Source organism: Heteronotia binoei, chromosome 9 (genome assembly GCF_032191835.1).
Source record: "Heteronotia binoei isolate CCM8104 ecotype False Entrance Well chromosome 9, APGP_CSIRO_Hbin_v1, whole genome shotgun sequence".
Taxonomy (NCBI): Eukaryota; Metazoa; Chordata; class Lepidosauria; order Squamata; family Gekkonidae; genus Heteronotia; species Heteronotia binoei.
Window position 1 is genome coordinate 78,575,775 of NC_083231.1, and position 21,383 is coordinate 78,597,157.

General features: G+C 40.5%; 1 protein-coding gene across 4 annotated transcripts in view; it reads right to left on the minus strand.

Moving 5' to 3' along the window:
- The window catches only part of AFG2A (AFG2 AAA ATPase homolog A), a 273,792-nt gene that overhangs the window by 199,443 nt on the left and 52,966 nt on the right, over positions 1–21,383 (minus strand). For all 4 annotated transcript variants that reach the window (XM_060246822.1, XM_060246823.1, XM_060246824.1 and 1 more), the window contains exon 13: positions 20,166–20,245. In XM_060246822.1, coding sequence (XP_060102805.1) covers positions 20,166–20,245 — 80 coding nt within the window. The remainder of the gene's footprint in view (positions 1–20,165; positions 20,246–21,383) is intronic.

Below are 21,383 nucleotides of genomic sequence, written 5' to 3' on the forward strand. Positions count from 1 at the left end.
GCAGAGCTCTCACTGGACTGTTTCAGAGTATGGTATTCCCAGGTGGCATCCTAGAACTAGGCTTTAGGCTGAAAAAAGATTGGGGATTCCTGTGTTAGAGGTTCAGTTCAGAGATATTCACTTCTTTAGATTCAAAATAATTCTGCAAAAGAATTACAGAGAGTAAGTTGGATTCATTATTAACAGCACAGGTACTTAAGACAACAAACATACTGGACTAATGTTGTTACTCCAAATGCTGGAACACAAGACAGACAATTTCCTATCACTTCTAATTCTGATATGTAAAATGGGGTGGTGTTTCTGAAGATCAGATAATGGGTAGAAGAGTGACGATAACCATGTGCTTTTTAAAAATTACAGAAGCAGTATTATTTCTGAAAATTATAAAATAAGGAAACAGAACCAAAACAATTTATGTTACATCACCTGCACAGCTGACTGAGGGCAGAGGCCACAATCATCTCAGCACAAGAGGTAAAACATGATAGTAAGAATCAGAGAATCCCACTGACAGCAGGGTTTGGAAGAATCTAACCTTCTCTGATAGCCAGGATAGACTGATCTCATCAGATCTCAGATGCTAAGCAGGGTACTTGGATAGGAGACCCCCCAAAAATCAAGAACTGCTACAAACCAGCTTGTTCTGAATAAGTATCAGATGGTAACATAGTAGCTCTACAGGTTTTTTTTTTAAAAAAAATCCATTACAAACCAACTCTGAATGGTTCTTCATTTGAAAACCATTTGGGGTTATCATAAATCAGTTTTTAATAAAGAGCAAAAAAAAATAAGCTTCTCTGTTCCACCCTAATTTTATCATATTTAACTAGATATTTACAACAGTGCCACATTTAATACAAGCAGAAAACAAAACAATACCCCCAAGTGTTTAGCCAACCAGACTTGAGGAGGACATACCCATCTGCCAATCCTATAGATGTCTTGAACCTTAAGAAAAATTAGCTCAACTCTGTAATATGACCCTTCACCCAAGAAAATGTAAGAATTTTCCCTTTGCTTTCAGCATGTTTGGTTTACACTCAGAAGTTATGATCAAACTGGTAATTCAAGTAATCTGCTCAAAAGAGACAGAGAGGAAGAAATAAGACAATTTATGGGCTAATTAATAAGGCAAACAAAAAAGGAAAGGAAAGACCTGACTCTAGTCTGCTCATGAAAGCAATGGATAAGTCTTTGCCTTTCCCCTCACTGATAAATTTTGACAAAGGTTCTGGTCAGCAGAAGGAGCTTGCCCTTTAAATTCAAGGGGAAGCCCTTCATTGAGTCAGTCACTGGAGTCAGTCAGATTCAGGGTCTTTCTAGAGGAGGCAAACATGCTCTAGCCATTCCAGAAGATTAAGTCTGAAATAAACGTAAACCCACCACTGTGAGCATAATAACATCAACTCCAGGGGAAACGTGGACATGACAGCAGTAGCTTGAGAAATCACTATAAATTCTATCATAAAGTTATCACGGAGTTTCCAGCAATTTATCACAGTTAATATAGAGTTTTCAGCAAATTATCATAGAGTTTCCAGCAATCCCTAGAGCTGTTGCTGTCACTTCCACTTTCCCCCCAGAAGTGATGTCATCACAGTTACACTGCTGCTCCCCTACCCCACCCTTGCTCCCAACCTCCTTACCAGTTTTGCTAGATGTGACCTGGCAACCATAGTCATGTATCCATCATTTGCTCAGGTTCTTTTTTTTTTTGTCCAAAAACTTTTTTATTGAATTTAATATACATACAAATAAAGCAATCAATGACTGTATCTGCAATCATTCTTTGTGTATAAGCATAACATACCAGCAGAAAACAATATATATATATATATATATATATATATATATATATATATATATTCAAAATACAAACAAAACAACACATACATACATTCACACACACATACATAATTGGCAGCTGAATTAAAAAATAAGTACTCTGTCCATATATTAATTACATCAAATTAATAATGTCATAATATCTACCAGGTATACATGTACGCATCTGATCTACAGGACCAAAAGAAAATTTAAGAAATGGAAGCCACTTGTACATCAGAGATTCGTTACTTTCTGAATTGTTTATATTGCATAAACTATCTGCTATCTTGTCCATAGCATAGACCTCCCAGATTTTAGCATACCAGGCTTTAACTGGAGGAATATTGGGAGATTTCCAAAATTAGGCTAACACCATTTTAGCAGCAGCTAGTAAAAGGGATATCAGGGATTTATTGAGAGAAGTAATAGAAATATCTTTCCAACAGTCAAGCAAAATGAGTTCCAATCTTAAGGGTAAACTATAGCCCGTGATATCCTTGATTTTTGCCACAATTACTGCCCAAAACGACTGCACCCTCAGGCAAGACCACCAGCAGTGTATAAATGTGCCCACCTCTCCACAATTTTTCCAACATTTGGAGGATTGATTTATCGCCATATGGCTTAATCTCTGAGGTGTTAAATACCACCGAAACAAAAAATTTTGAGTTTGTAATTGTATATTCAATGATTTTGAAACAAACGAAGGAGATGACCAGATTTGTTGCCAAACATCCTCCTGAAAATTAATTGAACTATTCCTTTGCCAAATTTCTTGATAGGATAACAAATCAACAGCATCAATGTCTAGCAAACCCTTATAAATAAATGAAATCAGTCCCTTCCGCTTTAAAAAAGGAGAATATAGCAAGTGTTCAAAGAAAGTAAGAGGTCGATTGAAATTGTATTTCTTTAAGAGTGATGTCACCAAGTTGTTAGTTTGCAAGTATTCAAACCATGGGATTTTTGTCCCATCAGTTTTCTCTTTCAAAGATTTTTTGTCGAGCATTTTTCCATTGGACAAAGTATCCACAAACCTATAACGGTTATATTTTTTCCAAATTGGAAAAGACTTGTAAAAAAACCCCGGTTGAAACCAAGAAACATCCACAAAATGAGATAGTGGAGATATTGGAGGGGCTAAAGAGAGGCGACGTTTGTCCCAAATCTGAAAAATAGCTTTAAGAAAAAGGTTGGAGGAGATAATAGGAGGTCTATTCTTCGGAAATTCCCATAATATAAAGTGAAACGATTTGTTATTTAGATAGGTATCTTCTAGGGCCTTCCAACCTGAATTTAAGTCAGCATCATGGTATCTAATAAGGCCACCTAAAATGGAAGCTTCATAAAATTTATGCAGATCCGGAAGAGCCAGACCCCCTGAGGATTTAGAACGAATAAGAGTTGCATACCCTATTCTAGACAAGCCCTTGTTCCAAATATATCTTAAGAACGAACGACGCCAACCCACAAATAAATCCTCAGGAATAAGAATAGGAATGGCTCGAAATAAAAACAGAAATTTGGGGGAAATAAAGGATTTAATAATCTGAATTTTTTCATTCCAGGGAATGAGTGAAGAATTTTTATTCTTTTGCAGGGTAAGAATGTCCTTAATCAATAAATGATGATTAACTTTAAAAATATCTCCCAATTTCAAAGGTATATTGATCCCCAAATATGTCCAATATCTATCAATTTTTTTAAAGTGATAATTAGAGTAGATGGAGTCTTGGAGAGCATCCAAAATTGTGATGGGATAAAGAATGGTTTTGGATGGGTTTACTCGAAGGCCTGATATAGAAGAAAATACAGATAATAAATCAAAGACAGCCGGTAAAGAAGACTTAGGTTTTGTAACAAAAAGCACTAGGTCATCTGCAAACAAAGACACCTTAATTTGTTTCTTTCTAATAGGGATACCAGCGATAATATTGGTATCACGGATAGCATTAGCAAGAGGTTCTATTGCGATCGCAAAAAGCAGAGGAGACAAGGGGCAACCTTGCCTCGTCCCTCTGAAAAGATTAAATTTTTCAGAATCCAAATTATTAATAGAAAGAATAACAGAAGGCGATTTATATAAAGAATGGATTATCTTCAGAAAATTCGGGCCAAAGTTCATTTTCTGCAGTAAGGTTGTAAGATAAGGAACTTCAACGGAGTCAAAGGCTTTTTCAAAATCAATAGACAAGATAAAAGAAGACTCAATATTAAATTTCCGGCAGTATTGAATAACATCAAGGACCATTCTAGTATTGTCCGTTAACTCACGGTGTGGGATAAAGCCCGATTGGTCAGGATGAATGTAGTTCCCTATAAAGGTATTAAGCCTAGCCACCAGGGCTGCTGTAAAAATCTTACAATTAAGGAGCGATATCGGCCTGTATGAACTAGGGTCTAGTAAGTCTTTGTCCTTCTTTGGAAGAAGTATGATTTTTGCCTGTGACCAAGTAACAGGGAAAGAACCAGACTATACAAACTGATTACAGGCATCTGCCAAGATGGGAGCCAACAAAATATTTAAAAAATTATAAAATTCTGGTATGAAGCCATCTCGGCCTGGAGATTTATTGGATTTCATAGACTTGATAGTCTCCTGCATTTCAAGTGCAGTAAAAGGTTTGTCCAGAAAGGATTTAACCTCAGGAGAGACAGGCTTAATAACTGAGTGAGTGTCTAAGAAAGATGAAATAAGGTCTGATGATGGATGCTGGAAGGAATATAGAGATGAATAGTATTTTTTAAACACTCCTACAATATCCTTAGTGGAATGTTTCAAGGTACCAGATTTAGAACGAATGGAAGAAATAGCCATTGAGGATACTCTCTTTTTAACCTTCCATGATAGGAGTTTAAGAGATTGAGGAGTTCGAAACCAATATTTTTGTTTTATAAAAGCCATTTGTTTTTTAATCTTGGAGACGTCAAAAGATTCTAATTTTTTTCTTTCTATAAGAAGTTTTGAATAAGTTTTTTTGCTACCAAATTTTTTAAATTTCTCTTCCAATTTGGTAATGTTGGCAACCAAATCAGATCTAATTTTTTCTTTTTCTTTTTTATACGAAGAGGCAATAGCCATAAATCTGCCACGAATTACACCTTTAAAAGAATCCCAAATTATATGCTGGGGTACTCCACACTCCATATTGAATTGAAAAAATTCTTTAATGTCTTTTTCAATGGAATCTGTAACCGATTTCATAGACAGAAGTTTACTATCCAATCTCCAATTAAAAGAAAAAGATCTGTCAGTAACGCCTGACATATACCCTTCCAACCATGCATGATCAGGCCAAATCATTGGGCCAATTTCTACTTTAGAAAAAAGATTAGAAATAGAATCTGAAACTAAAAGAAAATCTATTCTGGAATAAGTTTGATGACGAGAAGAAAAAAAAGGTATAATCTCTTTCTTTTGGATGTCTGCTTCTCCAAATGTCTGACAGATTATAGGATTGAAAAACTTGAGCCAAAATATTTTGGCCATTCAAATCTTTTGATTGAGACCGTTTATTGGCAGATAGAGGTAGCAGGCTTTGATCTATCTAAAGAAGGATTGACAACATAGTTGAGATCTCCTCCCAAGATAATGGGCCCTGTATGAAAGGTTTGAAGTTGTGCCAACGTATCTTTAATAAATGCAATTTGCCCATCATTTGGAGCATACACCGATGCCAGAGTATAAGGGCTACCATTAAAGACCCCATTGATAAAAATATACCGACCCCTAGGGTCAATTGAGGAATTTTCAAAAGTGAATTGGACTGATTTACCTATTAGGATGGCCACACCTCTTGCTTTGGAAGACCCATAAGCTTGAAATTGATGAGCAAAAAATTTGGACTGGAAGACCCTGGGCTGGTTACCCTTAAGGTGAGTTTCTTGCAAAAAAATTATATCTGGTTTCTGACGAGAGATGGCAGAGGCAACCCGTTTTTTCTTAATTAAATTATTTAGCCCATTACAGTTTAGAGAAAGAAATTTCAAGTGGCACTCTGCCATAATTGAAAGAGGAAATAACCAAGGTTATCAAAATTATTACAATTTATAGCATTTAACCCAGGTGCTACCAGGATAGCTCGAGATGAATCCTGTAGATCAAATTTCAAAGGTATGAGGACAGAATTCAAATCAAAGGCTTTAAAAAACTTCCAGCTAAAACCATAATAATTCAATACAGTTATGCTGCCCATAACAAAAACAAAAAACCATAACCAACACCAGTGGTCTAGCATTAACAGACACTAGCCACTAACTCACCCTCCAACTCTGTTAACCCAAACTTGGGAAAACAACAACTACTTACTTAAAAGGTTAAATCTGAAGCGGAAGTCTTCGTTACTGAAGACACCACACAACGAGCAACAACTACCAAATGGAGCTATTTAAAAAAACCCGAAGTTCTCCATTCTCCCTCTCTGCCAAAAATGCTTATATTTAACAATATCAACCCAGCAAAATTAAAATTTATAAACAGAATAACAGAGCCGAATGTATAGAGAGTTTTATAATGAAAGGCCACACAAAGCTGATTGAATCAAGGCTAAAATGCCTAGAAAGCCACATATAATAAAATCTGTGCCTTTTATCAACTCAGATTAGTGAATTAAAGATAAGTACAGGCAAACTAATATACCATGTGTAACAGCATCAGATCTCGATCACAAAATTATAGTGAGACTTAAGACACTATGATAAAAATACAATGAAACTTTAAACAGAATTATGAACACTATTAAATACTGATCTCCCCAAACACTGCCCACCAACTATCCTTCAGCCACTTATAAGCCTATGTAGGGAGATGTGATAGTGAGAGAAACAAATTTCCAACCTTCATAATAGCATAAGGCACAAACTGACACACACATACATTCCCTACCAACCCTCTGTTTCACACACTCATTTCCATTCAACAATTCACAAAGGAAGGGAAAAGGTCCTGACAATTCATTAACTCACAGTAGAAAGAAATATATTGATATAAAACCCTGATCATACTATTCAAGTTTCTCACTCAGATCTACCCCCCCTCTCTCTCTCTCACTCTCTCACTCACTCCCACACCCTCTCTCGTCACCCAGCCTCCCCATTCAAACACCTACTTCCACTTACTTTTTAAACCATATATTCCAAGTCACTCCATTCTTCCAATCATGCATACCCAATCAACCAAGAAGATTTCCTTTAATGAGTTGATTTAAATTAATAACTCCCTCACATTCATAACATTGCTTTCAAAAAATATAAATAACAAGGGGAAAAAGGGGGGGGAACCCCCCAATTTCGTATATAAACACTGTTTCATAAGCACCACGTAGGCAAAGCTTATAAGTCAGCAGTTCAGTAGGCAAAGCTTATATATCAGGGGGGAAAAAGGACGTCAGGAATCCTCAACAAAAAAAAGGGGAAGATTTCTGCATAGCAACAGTTCCAGCGTTTAGCTTCTAGAAGAAACAGGCCGATCAGGACTGTTCATAGGCACACAACGCCATCTAGTGTCTGAAGTTATTGAGTGAGCATGGGAGGCTGCTTCCATAAGGCCGGTGGGAACAGGAAGATTCATATCGCGCAGCATGCTTAGGCCTGAGTCAAGGTCTGCAGCTACAAATGACTGATCCTGTACTGTAACTTGCAGCTTGTACGAAGCAACCCATCGATATCTGATGTTTTCCCTGTTCAGGATTTCTATAATTGGCTTCAGATTTTTCCACCTTTGCAAGGTTTCAGAAGACAAATCCTGTAGAATTTGGACGTTGTAATCTCCTAGCAGAAGAGGATTTATAGCCCGGGCTTTTTGCAGCAACTTGGATTTAACTGAGGCAGAAGAGAAACGGACTAAAATGTCCCTAGGCAACGAAGTTTTCTGTCTGCGCAATGGGCCAATTCTATATACTGTCTCCAGGGCACAGAGATCAGATTCAGAAAAACCCAATGCCTTCGATAGCCAGGAGGCTATAAGAGTTTTTAGATCAGAGGGGGAGGCAGAATTCTCGGGGAGCCCACGAATTTTAACATTCCCCATTTTCAGTTGGTTCTCAAGTGCAATAATTTTATCAGTGGCCCATTCATCTCTTTTATAAAAATACTGAGTGTCCTCCTGCACAGCACTTGCCATGTTAAAAGCAGAATCTGCCGTCTCTGCCACCTTCTCTAAGGACGTTTTGAAACCCTCCATTTGAGCAGAAAGGGGCTGGATCATGGCAGATATTTTGTCAGTCATATTTTGTTCCAGTTTTTGAAAAGCCTCCATTACCTCAGAACGAAATGAAGCTAGGTCTGCTGCTGTGTTTTCCCCTCCTCCCGACGCCATCTTGCTTGCAGGGCTGCTTGCTTTTCCTGAGGCCTTAGCCTTAGGCTTTTTTGGAAAATAGTCTTTAACAGAGTTCCTTGAATTTCTTTTTGATCTGGGTTTTTGACCATCTACTGTTCCCATACTAATTAAAGAAAAAAAAGAAAACAAACAACAACGCTGGGCGCTTACTTAAGTGGATTTGGCAGGGGTAAGTACGGAGCTCTGTTTTCAGGCGTCCATTCCCTATGCGTGCGACGCCACGTCCCCGCTCAGGTTCTTTGAGATAAAATTTCTTTTTTCCAAATTGGAGTTATTTGGTCTGTGCATCCATGGAAAGCCTCCTACCTTGGCCCATACTCAGCAAGGTAAAAGAGCTTGCACAGTTGCAGCTATCTCAAGAAAGTGAGCCTTCCAAGTTTCTGCTCCCTCTTTCCAGGCAGGCCAATAGAGGGAAGGGAATCCTTTTGGGGTTTTTGAATTTTTGTATTTGTGGGTGCATGCATGTGTGAGTGTGTGTGCACCTGGAAGTCATTGTGACTTCTGGTGACTGACCTCTACTGAGGGCCTGGAGGAAGTTCAGGGAGATGGCTTGATACAGCCTACCCCTGCCCTCCCCGACTGCTGATATTCCAAGGAAGTCTCGCATCCAAGTACTTGAAAGAGTCTACCTTGCTTAGCTTCCGAGATCTGATGAGTTCAGCCTTACTTGGGCTACCCAGGTCAGGGTGGGAGTCTCAGTCGTGCAGAGTCTGGTTCAGGCTATCAGACTGCTGTAACTGTATTTGAGCCTGCACTGACAGCAGAGAGTACATCCTAGTGGGTGAGAGAGTAGATGAATGGGGAGAGGATACATAATTGAGGAGCCTGTCATCTAGGAAACCACAGATACCAATATGTTGATTCAAAAAAGTGGTTTTATTAAGAAGATGACATTTATACCTTCCTAGGTACACAGCAAAAGATTCTGTTCACTGTAGTATTATATTTAAATTTAAGTTGCTAAACATATACTTAACGTTTTCCTCAGATGTTGATTAATTTGAATTAAACCTGAACCCTTTTACAATTATACTGACCATAAGTTTGCCCTATTACTGTTCTTTCACCATTCAACTGTTACATCTTGCAGGACCAGAGCATGAGATAAACGTCCATATACATTTTAAGTATAATCAAATGTTGTTTTCTAAATGGCTACATTTTCAAGAGCACAGTGGTTACCTTCTTCTCAGAGGCTTCCCCCTCCGGCCTCAAAAAGCAAACTAGTTGCCTTATATAGTTTTCAGCCTTCAATAATGTACAGCAAGGGACTCACTTTTTAGAAAAGGAGTTTAACAGCAGTGTTCTCTCCAACCCACAATTTTTCATGCTTGAGACTGCTTATAAAAAAACACACACACAAAAAGGGAACAAACATGTCTATTGCCTAAAACTCCCCACAATTCTACATATATAAACAACATCCTTTTTCCAAAGCACGTAGATATCCCAAGTTCAGCAAACAGACTGTCTGAACAGCATTTACACAGAGCCATGTTCATTCATCACCTTCAAGTTCAATTACCAAGCCATTTCCTCTTGGCAATCTCCACTGGTCAGTGGAATTGGTTTTTACATGGTCAGGATACGAAGGAATTACCCAAGTACCCATAATTCTCTGCAGCTGCACTTTCTTAAGAATCTTAAGCTTTGAAAAAGGAAAGGATTACTTAGGAACAAATATTCCTTCTCACATACAATTGTATCGGGAACATTCATGTGTACATGACCTCGATGCAGACTTCTTTTCTGCAATAATGCCAAGAAAGCACAGCTAACAGAAACCCAATATTAGTCACAACCACAGAAAAATGGGAAAGTCATCCATCTCTTTATTAATAGTACAGATTGTTCCTTGTGTACATTTCGACTGTGGATTGGCCAGTTTCATTCAAAATATGCCCAAATACACCCTTTTCTTTTGGGGGATTTATTAAATTCCACAACGAACCTTACTGCCAAACTATTTTCACAACAGTCAGCAGGAAGAGCCACAGCACCTCAAAACATAACCTCTCATTTTATTCTCTTAATTCCTCTTTCAGAAATCCACTAAACAGTCTTCGCCATTCTTTTTATTAAAATTTGCCAATTGTGCACAATCCTTCTAATTTCCATCCTTCCACCGCCTTAGCAGTCTTTGTGTTTTTGTTGTGTTTTTGTTTGGTTGGGTGTTTGGTTTTTTTGTAAGCTGAGCCATTTATAAATCAAGGATTGAGAAGGACAGACATCCTTATGGAGGTATAGTCAACTGCTAAGGAAATTACAGATTTTTTGTAGTACCACTCCAGGCCTCTGCAAAACATTGTGTGAATGTGGGTTTTTGTTTTTATATATATACGCACCTGCACTTGCTTAGACAACTCATTTGTTTACTAACTATATTTCTATATCACTATTCCTTGTCACCCAAAAGAGGATGAGGAAGTGGAGTGCGGACCTTCAACCTATTATGTATTTCAGAACAATAGGGTAACTAGCAGGTCATAGTTAACAGTGATGGGGCAACGTCAACCTATTTTAATTCCATACTCCTCATGTTTCTACCACTTCAGTCACACATCCCAACACATCTGTCTATCCAGGATTTAAGTTGCTGTTTCTTTGCTACAAATAACAAAGCTCAAATAGTGTATATCTTTAAGGCTGTTCAACTGAAACTGTCAGGGAAATAAGTGTTGCAGGAACCCATTCATGCAATCCCATTTCCATTGTGTTCATTTTGAGGGGAGAGAGAGAAGCTGGTTTTTCAATTTCATCAAGAAAGAGAGACAGTTGTTCTCAGGGCTTTTTTTGTAGAAAAAGCCCAGCAGGAAATCATTTGCATATTAGACTACACCCCTGACACCACCATTGTTTTGCACAGGGCTTTTTTTGCAGAAAAGGCCCAACAGGAACTCATCTGCCTATTAGGCCGCACCCCCTGACACCAAGCCACCTAAAATTTTGTTCCTGTGCACTCCTGCTCAAAAAAAGTCCTGGTCATTCTAAAAAAATCTCTTATTTATTTAATTTCAATCCCAAATGTAAATTCATTAAAACATATAAAAATCATTAATCCAAATTCAATACTTAAACATCATGCACAGTGATTTTATAAAGGAAATGGGTTCTGGGCAAGAACAACCCAGAACCAGAACACATTCACACCTAAATACCCCTTTCCATCCACAGGAGCCAATGTAACTGCCAATCAACTCTTGCAACAAGCATCTGACATATAGTGATGTACACAACAGAGCTCAACTCTTTATCTTTCTAGTTCAAAAAGGCCAAGGAAACCCAGGAAGAGTTAGGGTGATTCAGAGCCGCAGGAAGCTAGGTTCTTATTTATTTAGAATATGATAATATATAAACATTCAAAAATGCAAGAGTCACATGAGGCTACCAAGAAGGTCACATCACTCAAAGCATCCTAAATCCTCCTGGGAAACGGAACCAAAGCTCTAACTATACAGTCTACTTAATATAGAAACTGAAATAGCACTGGGTTAGCATAGACAGATGACTGAGACACAATCCAGTCCTCTTTCTGCAACAAAGCACCAGTTTGCATTTATAGCAGGTTCCCAGCAAATGCTTTGAAATAGCATCAAATCTCACAAAGTGCAGTCCACAGCACATAAGAACATAAGAGAAGCCATGTTGGATCAGGCCAAAAAACCCAAGCGCCATCAAGAGGTCTACCAGTGGGGCTAGAAGCCCTGCCACTGCACCCCCACCCCCAAGCACAAGAATACAGAGCATCACTGCCTCAGACAGAGAGTTTCAACAGTAAAGAAGACTGCAGATTTATACCCTGCCCTCTCTGAATCAAAGACTCAGAGTGGCTTACAATCTCCTATATCTTCTCCCCCCACAACAGGAAACCTGTGAAGTAGGTGGGGCTGAGAGGACTCTCACAGCAGCTGCCCTTTCAAGGATAACTGCTGCAATAGCTATGGCTAACCCAAGGCCATTCCAGCAGGTGAAAGTGGAGGAGTGGGGAATCAAACCCAGTTCTTCCAGATAAGAGTCCGCACACTTAACCACTACACCAAACTGGCTCTCAATAAGCTATGGCTAATAGCCACTGATGGATGTTCTAACCCGACTGCTCAGCAATTTCATCAAATGCCCACGAGTTCTTGTATTGTGAGAAAGGGAGAAAAGTACTTCTTTCTCTACCTTCTCCATCTCATACATAATCTTGTAAACTTCTATCATGTCACCCCGCATGAGCACAGTTACACCTTTCTCTGCCCATAGAAGTCAACAGCCAGGGAGACCTGAAAACCATCTTTTTATGAAAGCCCTGACTCAGCATTCCTCTACATTAACATATATCTCACATGCAAAGCCTGTTTCACCTGTATAAAATCTACTCTGTTTGATACTTTATTGTTTCCTACTCAGCCCATGGAGATAAGCAGCTGCAACAAAAATGATATTGTGTGCAACAAGAGTTAGCCATCTGAAACATCCTGCATTCCAGATCTTTGTATACAAATGCTGCCAAATTAGTAAATTATAACTAAGAGATGCTTCAGTAGTGCATGTAGGGAAAGGAAACAGAACATTAAGCAAAAACAGCATGCTCTATAAAGAAAAAGTGCTACACAAGTAGGGAGACAATATCAACAGGTGTTTCCTTGAAAACTTCAGTCTGGTTACAAAAGAGGAAATGGATCTCTGGAGGCTGCAAATTGTTAGCATCTCTAATGCATTTGCAAATTCCTACTGTGGAAAATCAGCCTGTAAAAACAAGCCATTTCCAATAAGTGCCTTGTCTGGTTTCCTACACCGTTTAATTTCAGATGAATTTTATGAGAACTACATTACATATTTTACCTCCCATATGGTTCGTATTTGACAATGAAATGTTTGTGTCCTACTCTGCTCTTTTCCAATCTCCCTCCCGGCAAAAAACCCCAGATGTCTCCAATGGAACATGACTACACAAGGTCATGGTCGTACCCCTAAGCATGATAATCCAAGGCTACATTTTCTTCAACCTCCAGATAAAACTGGCATTTCAGAAACTGCACTTAGCCAAAGAAATGTTCCAAAAAAGAGACTTCCAATGAATATACTAGCCAGAACTAGCTGTTTTTTTAAAAAAAAATCTTAAGAGTTATTTTTATAATGTTGGGTTGTCCATAAATCTTATAAAACCTCTATATCCATATTTGCAACTTCTATAATAATTAGTTGAGTGCTCCAGAGAACATATACATTTTGTAAATATCTTCTGAGAAGAGAAATGAAACTAATATAGCAAAATATAGCCAAAGGCTGAAATGACAGCAAATGGCTACAATTCTCTTCTGTTTCAGCATTGCACTGTAAGGTGCAAATATATGGGCAATTTTAAATGCTGGTTCTAACAGGCAAAAGTGTCAAGCCCCTTACTATTTTCTGTATCTAGTGGCCTGTCAGACACCTCAAGGCCTTCACTCCTTCCCCATTACTCACAGGCGAGTCAACACATAGGCCTGGCCATCTGGCAGGGAGTTGTTTATGGTACTCAATGGTCTGTTGTATGTGAATGCTATACTCCCTAATTCACCAATCCCTTATCATATAGAGCTCCTGTGAGAAATCCTTTGTAGAAAAATTGTTAGGTTATTTCTGTAACCTGTGACCTTTGGGAGGCAGAAGGTCTCAATGGATAACTGTTTATGATACTCTTTGTATTATGCACACAGCTTTCTGTACCTCAGTTTTTCCACTAACTGTCTTTAGTGGAGCACCTCGAGTTCTGAAATAAATGCTTCTATTTGAAATAACAAAGGAATTCATTATTTGGAATATCGGGACTTGACATTGTGGAAAAACTCCACTTTGGAACTTAACCGAATTCAGAGACTTTTAACGCGATGGTGGAAAAGGCTCCAGATAATGTAGAAGCCCCTAACACACCACCGTCGCCTGGAGGCGACAGCCGGGTGCTTGAGAGGTGCCGAGACAACTCCCGTGGCATGTCCTAGATGCCCGGAGACCGGCTGGAAGAGGTTCCCCGCTGCACATGCAGCAACTATCATAACCCCAAAGGACTGGGGCCCACGCAGATCCATGAGCCTGATGGACATGGGCCCGAGCCAAAGAGAAGCGATCCTGGAACTACCTCCACTGAGACCGAGAGTTGAGGAGGAAGAAGACCAGGGGCAATCGGTGGCAAGTGGTGGTGATGGGCATGAAGACCAAGGCAGCAGTCCGGTACCCAAGGAGGAAGAGGATCAATATCCTGACCAATGTTCCCTCTAGGCTGAGTTAGCGTGAGCTAGCTCACAGTTTTTTAGCCTTCAGCTCACACATTTTTGTCTTAGCTCAGAAAGGATGGCCCCAGAGCACACTAATTTATGCACTAGCTCACCACTTTAATGCCAGTAGCTCCCAAAGTAGAATATTTGCTCACAAGACTCTGCAGCTTAGAGGGAACATTTATCCTGACCCAAGGGACTTCCTCCAACTCATGAGGTTCAAGATGATAGAAATGGCCCGCAACCTATGAGAAGAGATGCAGGCGAATAACGCGTTCATGGCGCAGGAGATTGGGAGACAAATAGAGTCCTGAATCCTCGGCAGCAACCACTGGTGGTTCCACCACCATCTCCTCCTCCCCCTGCTGCCCCGGCAGACTACAGGCATGGTCGCAAGTTGACAGCCACCTTCAATGGGGACCCAGAGGAGGTAGAATATTTCACGATCCAAGTGAACAGCTTCATGTACTACTGGAGCCACACTTTCCCCGATGAGTTCAGTTGTGTAGACTACCTGGGGTTGAAACTGCAAGGGGCTGCGAAGAGATGGTACGTGAGCCTGTATGAAACCCGCAGCCCCAAACTAGACACAGTAGGGGCATTTTTACGAGCCATACTGACTCAGTATGAGGATCCGCTTCAAGAGACTTGGGCCCTCAACGCTCTCCGAGACTTAGAGCAAGGAACCAGGTCGGTGAGGGAATATGCCGTGGAATTTCGAGCCAATGCTGCAAAAGTGCATGGATGGAGTGAACAGATGAAAATGGAGCAGTTCCAGAGGTAGCTAAATGCCAGCTTTTTGGATAGGGCCGTCCCACCAGGCGCAACCGACTTCACTGGTGGGGTGGATCCAACTTGCTGGGGAAGTAAAAACCAACATGAGATGTGTGACCCTACAGCGCCAACATCAAAAAGAGGGAAAGGGGGGATGTGAGTCTCAGTCTGGGGCACAGTCTGTAGCGAAAAAGGGGGGGTCAGGAGGGGGATCCACCCAACCCCCATCATCTAGCTGCTGCTTTCAGTGTGGAGATGTGAACCACTTAGCAACCAAGTGCCCGGAGAGACCTCAAGGCACCCCTGACTCCGAAGTCCAGTGCACCCAAGACCAAGAAACCCGAAGAATGCCAGAAGGAACCGGCCAAAGTCTCCAGTGCAATGACCACCCCTCATGAGGAGAAAATTATATTGGTGACCAAGTTGGGAGATGAATCCTGGGAAGAGGACCCGATGGGAAACAGGAGTGACCTGCATTGAGTGGCGCCAAGCAGCAGGTCATGGAGCTAATGGTGCCACTGTGGGTGAGAATCACTGAAACTTTATTTTTCAATCCACTAACTCTGATGAACCCCAACCTCAAATGCTTCATTCATGTGCGGGTGTTGTTGGATTCTGGATGTACCAGGAACATAATAACCCCCAAACTATTAGAAGTGCTAGGGTTGGCTAAGAGCTCACTACAGCACCTCATCCAATTTGAGCAGATGGATGGCACAGTAATGAAGGGGAAGCCCTGTGTTGCACATAGACGAAGTCCCCTTCTTCTCAAACAAAGGACTTCCCAAACAATAGAGGTGCAGAAGAGTTCATGTGCAGATCTCTTTTATTGTTTTTCACATTAATGTGGGAAGGAAAACAGCCCTTTACACCCCCTTCCTTCGTTCTCCTTAGACCTTCCTTTATAAAACATAATCATTTTATACTTTTCTGTAAACAAAGGAAATTCAGTTGACCGGCTACAAAGTTCTCACTTCTGGCTATATGTGGTATCTCACTGGTTTAAAGAAACCCGTCTCTCTCACGATGGGGTAATTCCTTAGGGAGTTCGTTGTTCTCTGCTCCCAATCTCCCATCTTCCTGGCATCTAGTATCTGCATGGAACTTTGTGGTTAGGTGTTCCTTTAAAATTGTGCCGATGTCTTGGTTCCAGAGAATGTGTAAGTAAGTACAATCTCTACTGCATGGGCATGATGGCTTCTTCAGGCTAGGGGGTCCTTCCTGAGATAGGGAGAAAAGCCTTCCTCATCAAAGGATGCCAACAGAACTTTGCTAATGTTCTCTTGCTAGAGAAATGTGCTTTGTAATATGCAATGTGCTTCCTTTCATATCTGGTGTGTGACGATCACAAGTGGAGGAACAGCCGGGGTCCAGACCCCCCACCACTCAATGAAAAGTTATGCCTAACTATTGAGGAAGTAAGGTCTATCCCGAGAGAATATAGAGACCTCAAAGCTGTTTTTAGTGAAGAGGCAAACGAGCTACCTCCCCACAGAGACACAGACTGTGCAATGGAACTAATTCCTGGGCAGAGCCTCCCGAAAGCTAAGATCTACTCGATGGGGTGGGCAGAAAAGGCCAAGTTACGCAAATTCTTAGACAAGAACTTAGCCAGGGGCTTCATTCACCCCACAACGGCCCCCCACACCGCCCCGGTGCTATTTTTCAAGAAAAAAGATGGAAGGTTAAGACTGTGTACCGATTTCAGGGAAACTAACGCCATCTCGGCCTTAAATACGAACCCTATCCCCCGATCTGAGATTTACTAAATACAGTGTGTCAAGGGAAATATTTAGCAAGCTGAGCTTACGAGCTGCGTACTTCCGAGTGCGCATCAAAGAGGGGGCTGAGTGGAAGATGGCGTTCAACACCCCCTTAGGGCAATTTGAATACTTAGTCATGCCATTCAGATTACAAGGGGCTCCTGGAGTATTCATGAACTTCATAAATTAAATCCTTTGAAAGTGATATACTTTGATGAAGAAGAAGAAGAAGAAGATATTGGATTTATATCCCGCCCTCCACTCCGACATGCTGTCGCATGTGAAGTTAGTACAAAAAGTACTAAAAACCCTATATGAGCACAAGCTGTTTGCCAAACTGTCGAAATGCGAGTTCCACAAAATGGAATTAGATTATTTGGTATATCAGGTATCAGGAAAAGGTTTAGCAGTGGACCCAGCCAAAATACAAGCAGTCCTGGATTGGGAAGCCCCGAAAACTGATAAACAATTACAATCCATCAGATTTGCGAACTTTTATCGTAATTTTATCCAGGGGTTTGCCCACACCATGTTGCTCCTCATGGATTTACTTAAAACAAAAGGAAAGGGGCCAGAAGCTAAAAGGCCCGGGGCCAAACTAGAATGGACAGAAGAGTGTCAGACGGCCTTTGATAAACTAAAGAGGTTACTTACCAGCGAACCTATATTAATTCACCCTAATGAATTAAAACCTTTTATGGTTCAATGTGATGCAGCCCCATGAGGAAGGGGATCTTATCTTTAAAAGAAATTCTCAGCCAAACAATGGAATTGGTCGATCTGGGATAGAGGGATTTGCTTTGAAATTTGCCCTAGAAATTTGGCAGCCGTGGTTGGAGGGAGCCAGGGTGCCATTTGAAATCTGGACTGACCACAAGAATCTGGAAGCCCTTACAGGACGTAGGAAATTAACCGAGAAGCAAATTCGCTGGGCGGGGTTCTTTGCCAAATTCAATTTTAAACTTAAACATATGCCAGGCTCCCGGAATTTTCTAGCTGATGTCTTATCCTGCCTCCCGCAGCATAATAGCCAGTGGGAAGACATCACAGACTCATTAATCACTCCTGCTCAACTTGGGGGAGCCGTAACCACCTGATCCCAAAAGAGCCAACAGCTGGCAGAGGAATTGTGGGGGGAAGGAATTTAGAGCAGAGGTGGAAAAGGAGGGGGAAAACCGACCACAAGAAGTAGAAAGGGGAGAGGGAGGATTCTGGTATAAAGAGAATAAACTCTATGTCCCTGAAAGCTTGCGCAGGGAAGTCTTACAGCACTGCAGTGATAACAAGTTAGCTAGACATTTCAGGTATGTGAAAACCCTACACTAGGTGAATTGACAGTTTTGGTGGTCCTTCATGAAAAAGAATATTTCCGAATATGTCAGCTCGTGCCCTGTCTGTATCATGGCCAAAAGAAGGGGGGGGAACCACCAGGACTCCTTCAGCTGCTTGAAACGGCCACTTGACCCTGGTCAGTAGTGTCTTTGGATTTTATTGTAGGACCACCCCCTTCTCAGGGGAAAACGGTAATTCTAGTAGTGGTGGACACTTTTTCAAAGTAGGCGCATTTTATTCCGTGTTCCAAAATACCTATGGCAAAAAAAAACGGTGCAGCTATTTTTCCAACACGTAGTGAAATTCCATTCCTTTCCTGAGAAATTAATTAGCAATAGGGGTGTCCAGTTCATTGCCAACTTCTGGCGGGAATTTTGTAAACTGACCCGGATAAAACAGGGGCTTAGCTCAGCCTACCACCCGCAGACAGACGAACAGATGGAACATACTAACGTGGTGCTGGAACAATACTTAAGGTGTTTTGTAAACCATCAACAATCTAACTGGGTGGCTTTACTGCCATTTGCTGAATATGGATATAATAACAATGTGCACAGCTCTACAAAGACCACCCCTTTCTTAATAGTTAATAGATACGAAGGGAAACCATTCCCACTCCTGCTGGGGGGAGAGTGGAGGAAATCTCATCCACTGTTGAACAATGGTGGTCTCAACTGGGAAAATCTTGGGCTGTTATCCAGAAGAATTTAGAAACAGCTAAGGAATCCTACAAAAAAAACATGACAAACACCATGCCCCCCTATGGGACTTTAAAGTGGGGGACTTTTTCCATCAACTAAGAACTTACCACTTCCACAAACTTCTAAGAAACTAGCATACAAGTATCTGGGACCCTTTCATATAAAACGGATTATAAATAAGGTAACTGTGGAGTTAGATCTGCCTAAGATGTTTAGTAAAATTCTTTCTGTGTTCCATTCCAGTTTACTCCACAGAGACCCTGGAGCCATGCGTTGGCACCCCCAACCACCGGTGCCAGACCCGATTCCCATGGGAAACCAAAATCATCACAAAGTGGAAGAAATCTTAGATGCTAAACTGAAGAGGGGTCTTGTATTATTTGATCAAATGGAAACACTTTTCTCCCTCAGAGAATGAGTGGGTAGCAGAGCCGGACGTAAAAGCTCTGCTGTTGGTTAAGCAATTCTATAATCAAAACCCACTCAAACCCCAGGCCCCTACCTGAGGAGGAGCAGTATGTCAAGCCCCTTGCTATTTTCTGAATCTAGTGGCCTATCTGACACCTCAAGGCCTTCACTCCTTCCCCATTACTCACAGGCGAGTTGACACATAGGCCTGGCCATCAGGCAGGGAGTTGTTTATGGTACTCAATGGTCTGTTGTATGTGAATGCTATACTCCCTAATTCACTGATCCCTTATCTTATAGAGTTCCTGTGCGAAATCCTTTGTAGAAGAATTGTTAGGTTATTTCTGTAACCTATGACCTTTGGGAGGGGGGAGGTCTCAGTGGGTAACTGTTTATGATACTCTTTATATTATGCATGCAGCTTTCTGTACTTCAGTTTTTCCACTAACTGTCTTCAGTGGAGCACCTCAAATTCTGAAATAAATGCTTCTATTTGAAATAACAAAGGAATTCATTATTTGGGATATTGGGGCTTGACACAAAAGAACTTGTCTGAATTGCTGCTAGATCTTATGAAACAGTTATGTGCCTAGAAAAATAAAGCAACCAATTCCTAATTACGCTTTCAGGGCAATGGCTTGTATCTTTCTACTTGTAAAACAGATGTATTTCATGTGAACACATGGGAGTAGTAACAGACACAGAAATGCAGATAATCAGTTTCACAGAAACACTTTAACAAATATATGGATTTTCACAGATCAGTAATTTCTCTTACCTCCCCCGCTCTACAGCCAGGGCATCTATTTCATCAAAGAACAATATGGAAGGTGCAACAGCTCTGGCTTTCCGAAAGATCTAACAAACCCAGAAGATGACAAAAATATGTCAGATTGTTGAACAATATTTTATAATCACAAATTCCTTTTAAAATCCAGGGACTAAATATCACCAAACCATCATAACTTTTAAGTAGGCATACTTTGCCCACCCACCCCATTCCAGCTTTCTCCATCAGATTAAAACCAATCAAAATAATTCAGTTATATGGAAATTGTTTTGTAAATGCTCATCTGAAAACATCATGCTCATCTGTGTGGAAATCAGTTTGTCAAATCCAAACTCATCCCAGATTTCAAAGGTATTCCAAAAGAAAATGAGGGTCCATGGAAAACATGGCATTCGTTAAGAAAACAAATCATGCATCAGTTTGGCCTCACCATCCCCACTGCTTTCCCAAACATTTGTATGAAGCCATACCCGCCACAAGTCCCATCACTACTTTCTAAAAATCTTCCTCTGCCCAATTACGGTAGGATCCTTGCTTTGGAATTAATTACTAGCTATACTGTGAACAGTTTACCTAACAGTGGCAGTACAATCTGATTAACACAGGGGAAAATACATATTCCTTTCTTTCCTACTTGAGATTGGCTCAAAGAATATCAATGATACTACAGAAGAGGCATGGCCTAAAATTTTCTTCTAATGGAAATTATTAAACAAACAATATCCTTATCTGTGCTGCTCAAACTACAAAGTGCTAATAAGAAATTTAAGATGTGCTTAGCTGACATTGCTATCCTTTTCTGTCGATAGCCAGGATTCATTCCATATTATATCAAAACCATAATGCTTTCAGCTGCAGCACCATTACAAGTGTAAATATTGTGTAGCCTCAAGCTCAAGGGCTGGAAGTTCATGGGATGACTGCTTTCTAGATATCACATACAACATTTCCTGCACAACACCATCTCTGTTAACCTTCCTAGGGCAAGAGAGAAACTATTTTTCATGTCTTTTTAGCCTTGTTGTTGTTTGGTAACACAAAAATATCTTTTAATAACCACTGTAGATGTTTGCACTTTTAGATAGCTAAACAAAAAGCTGAGCAAGGGCATACACACATGTTCCTGCAGCCCATATATGAAATAGAACATATAAATTGCTATCAAGAATTCAATTCTGAATTCTTCCAAGCAACTGTGTCAGCTGC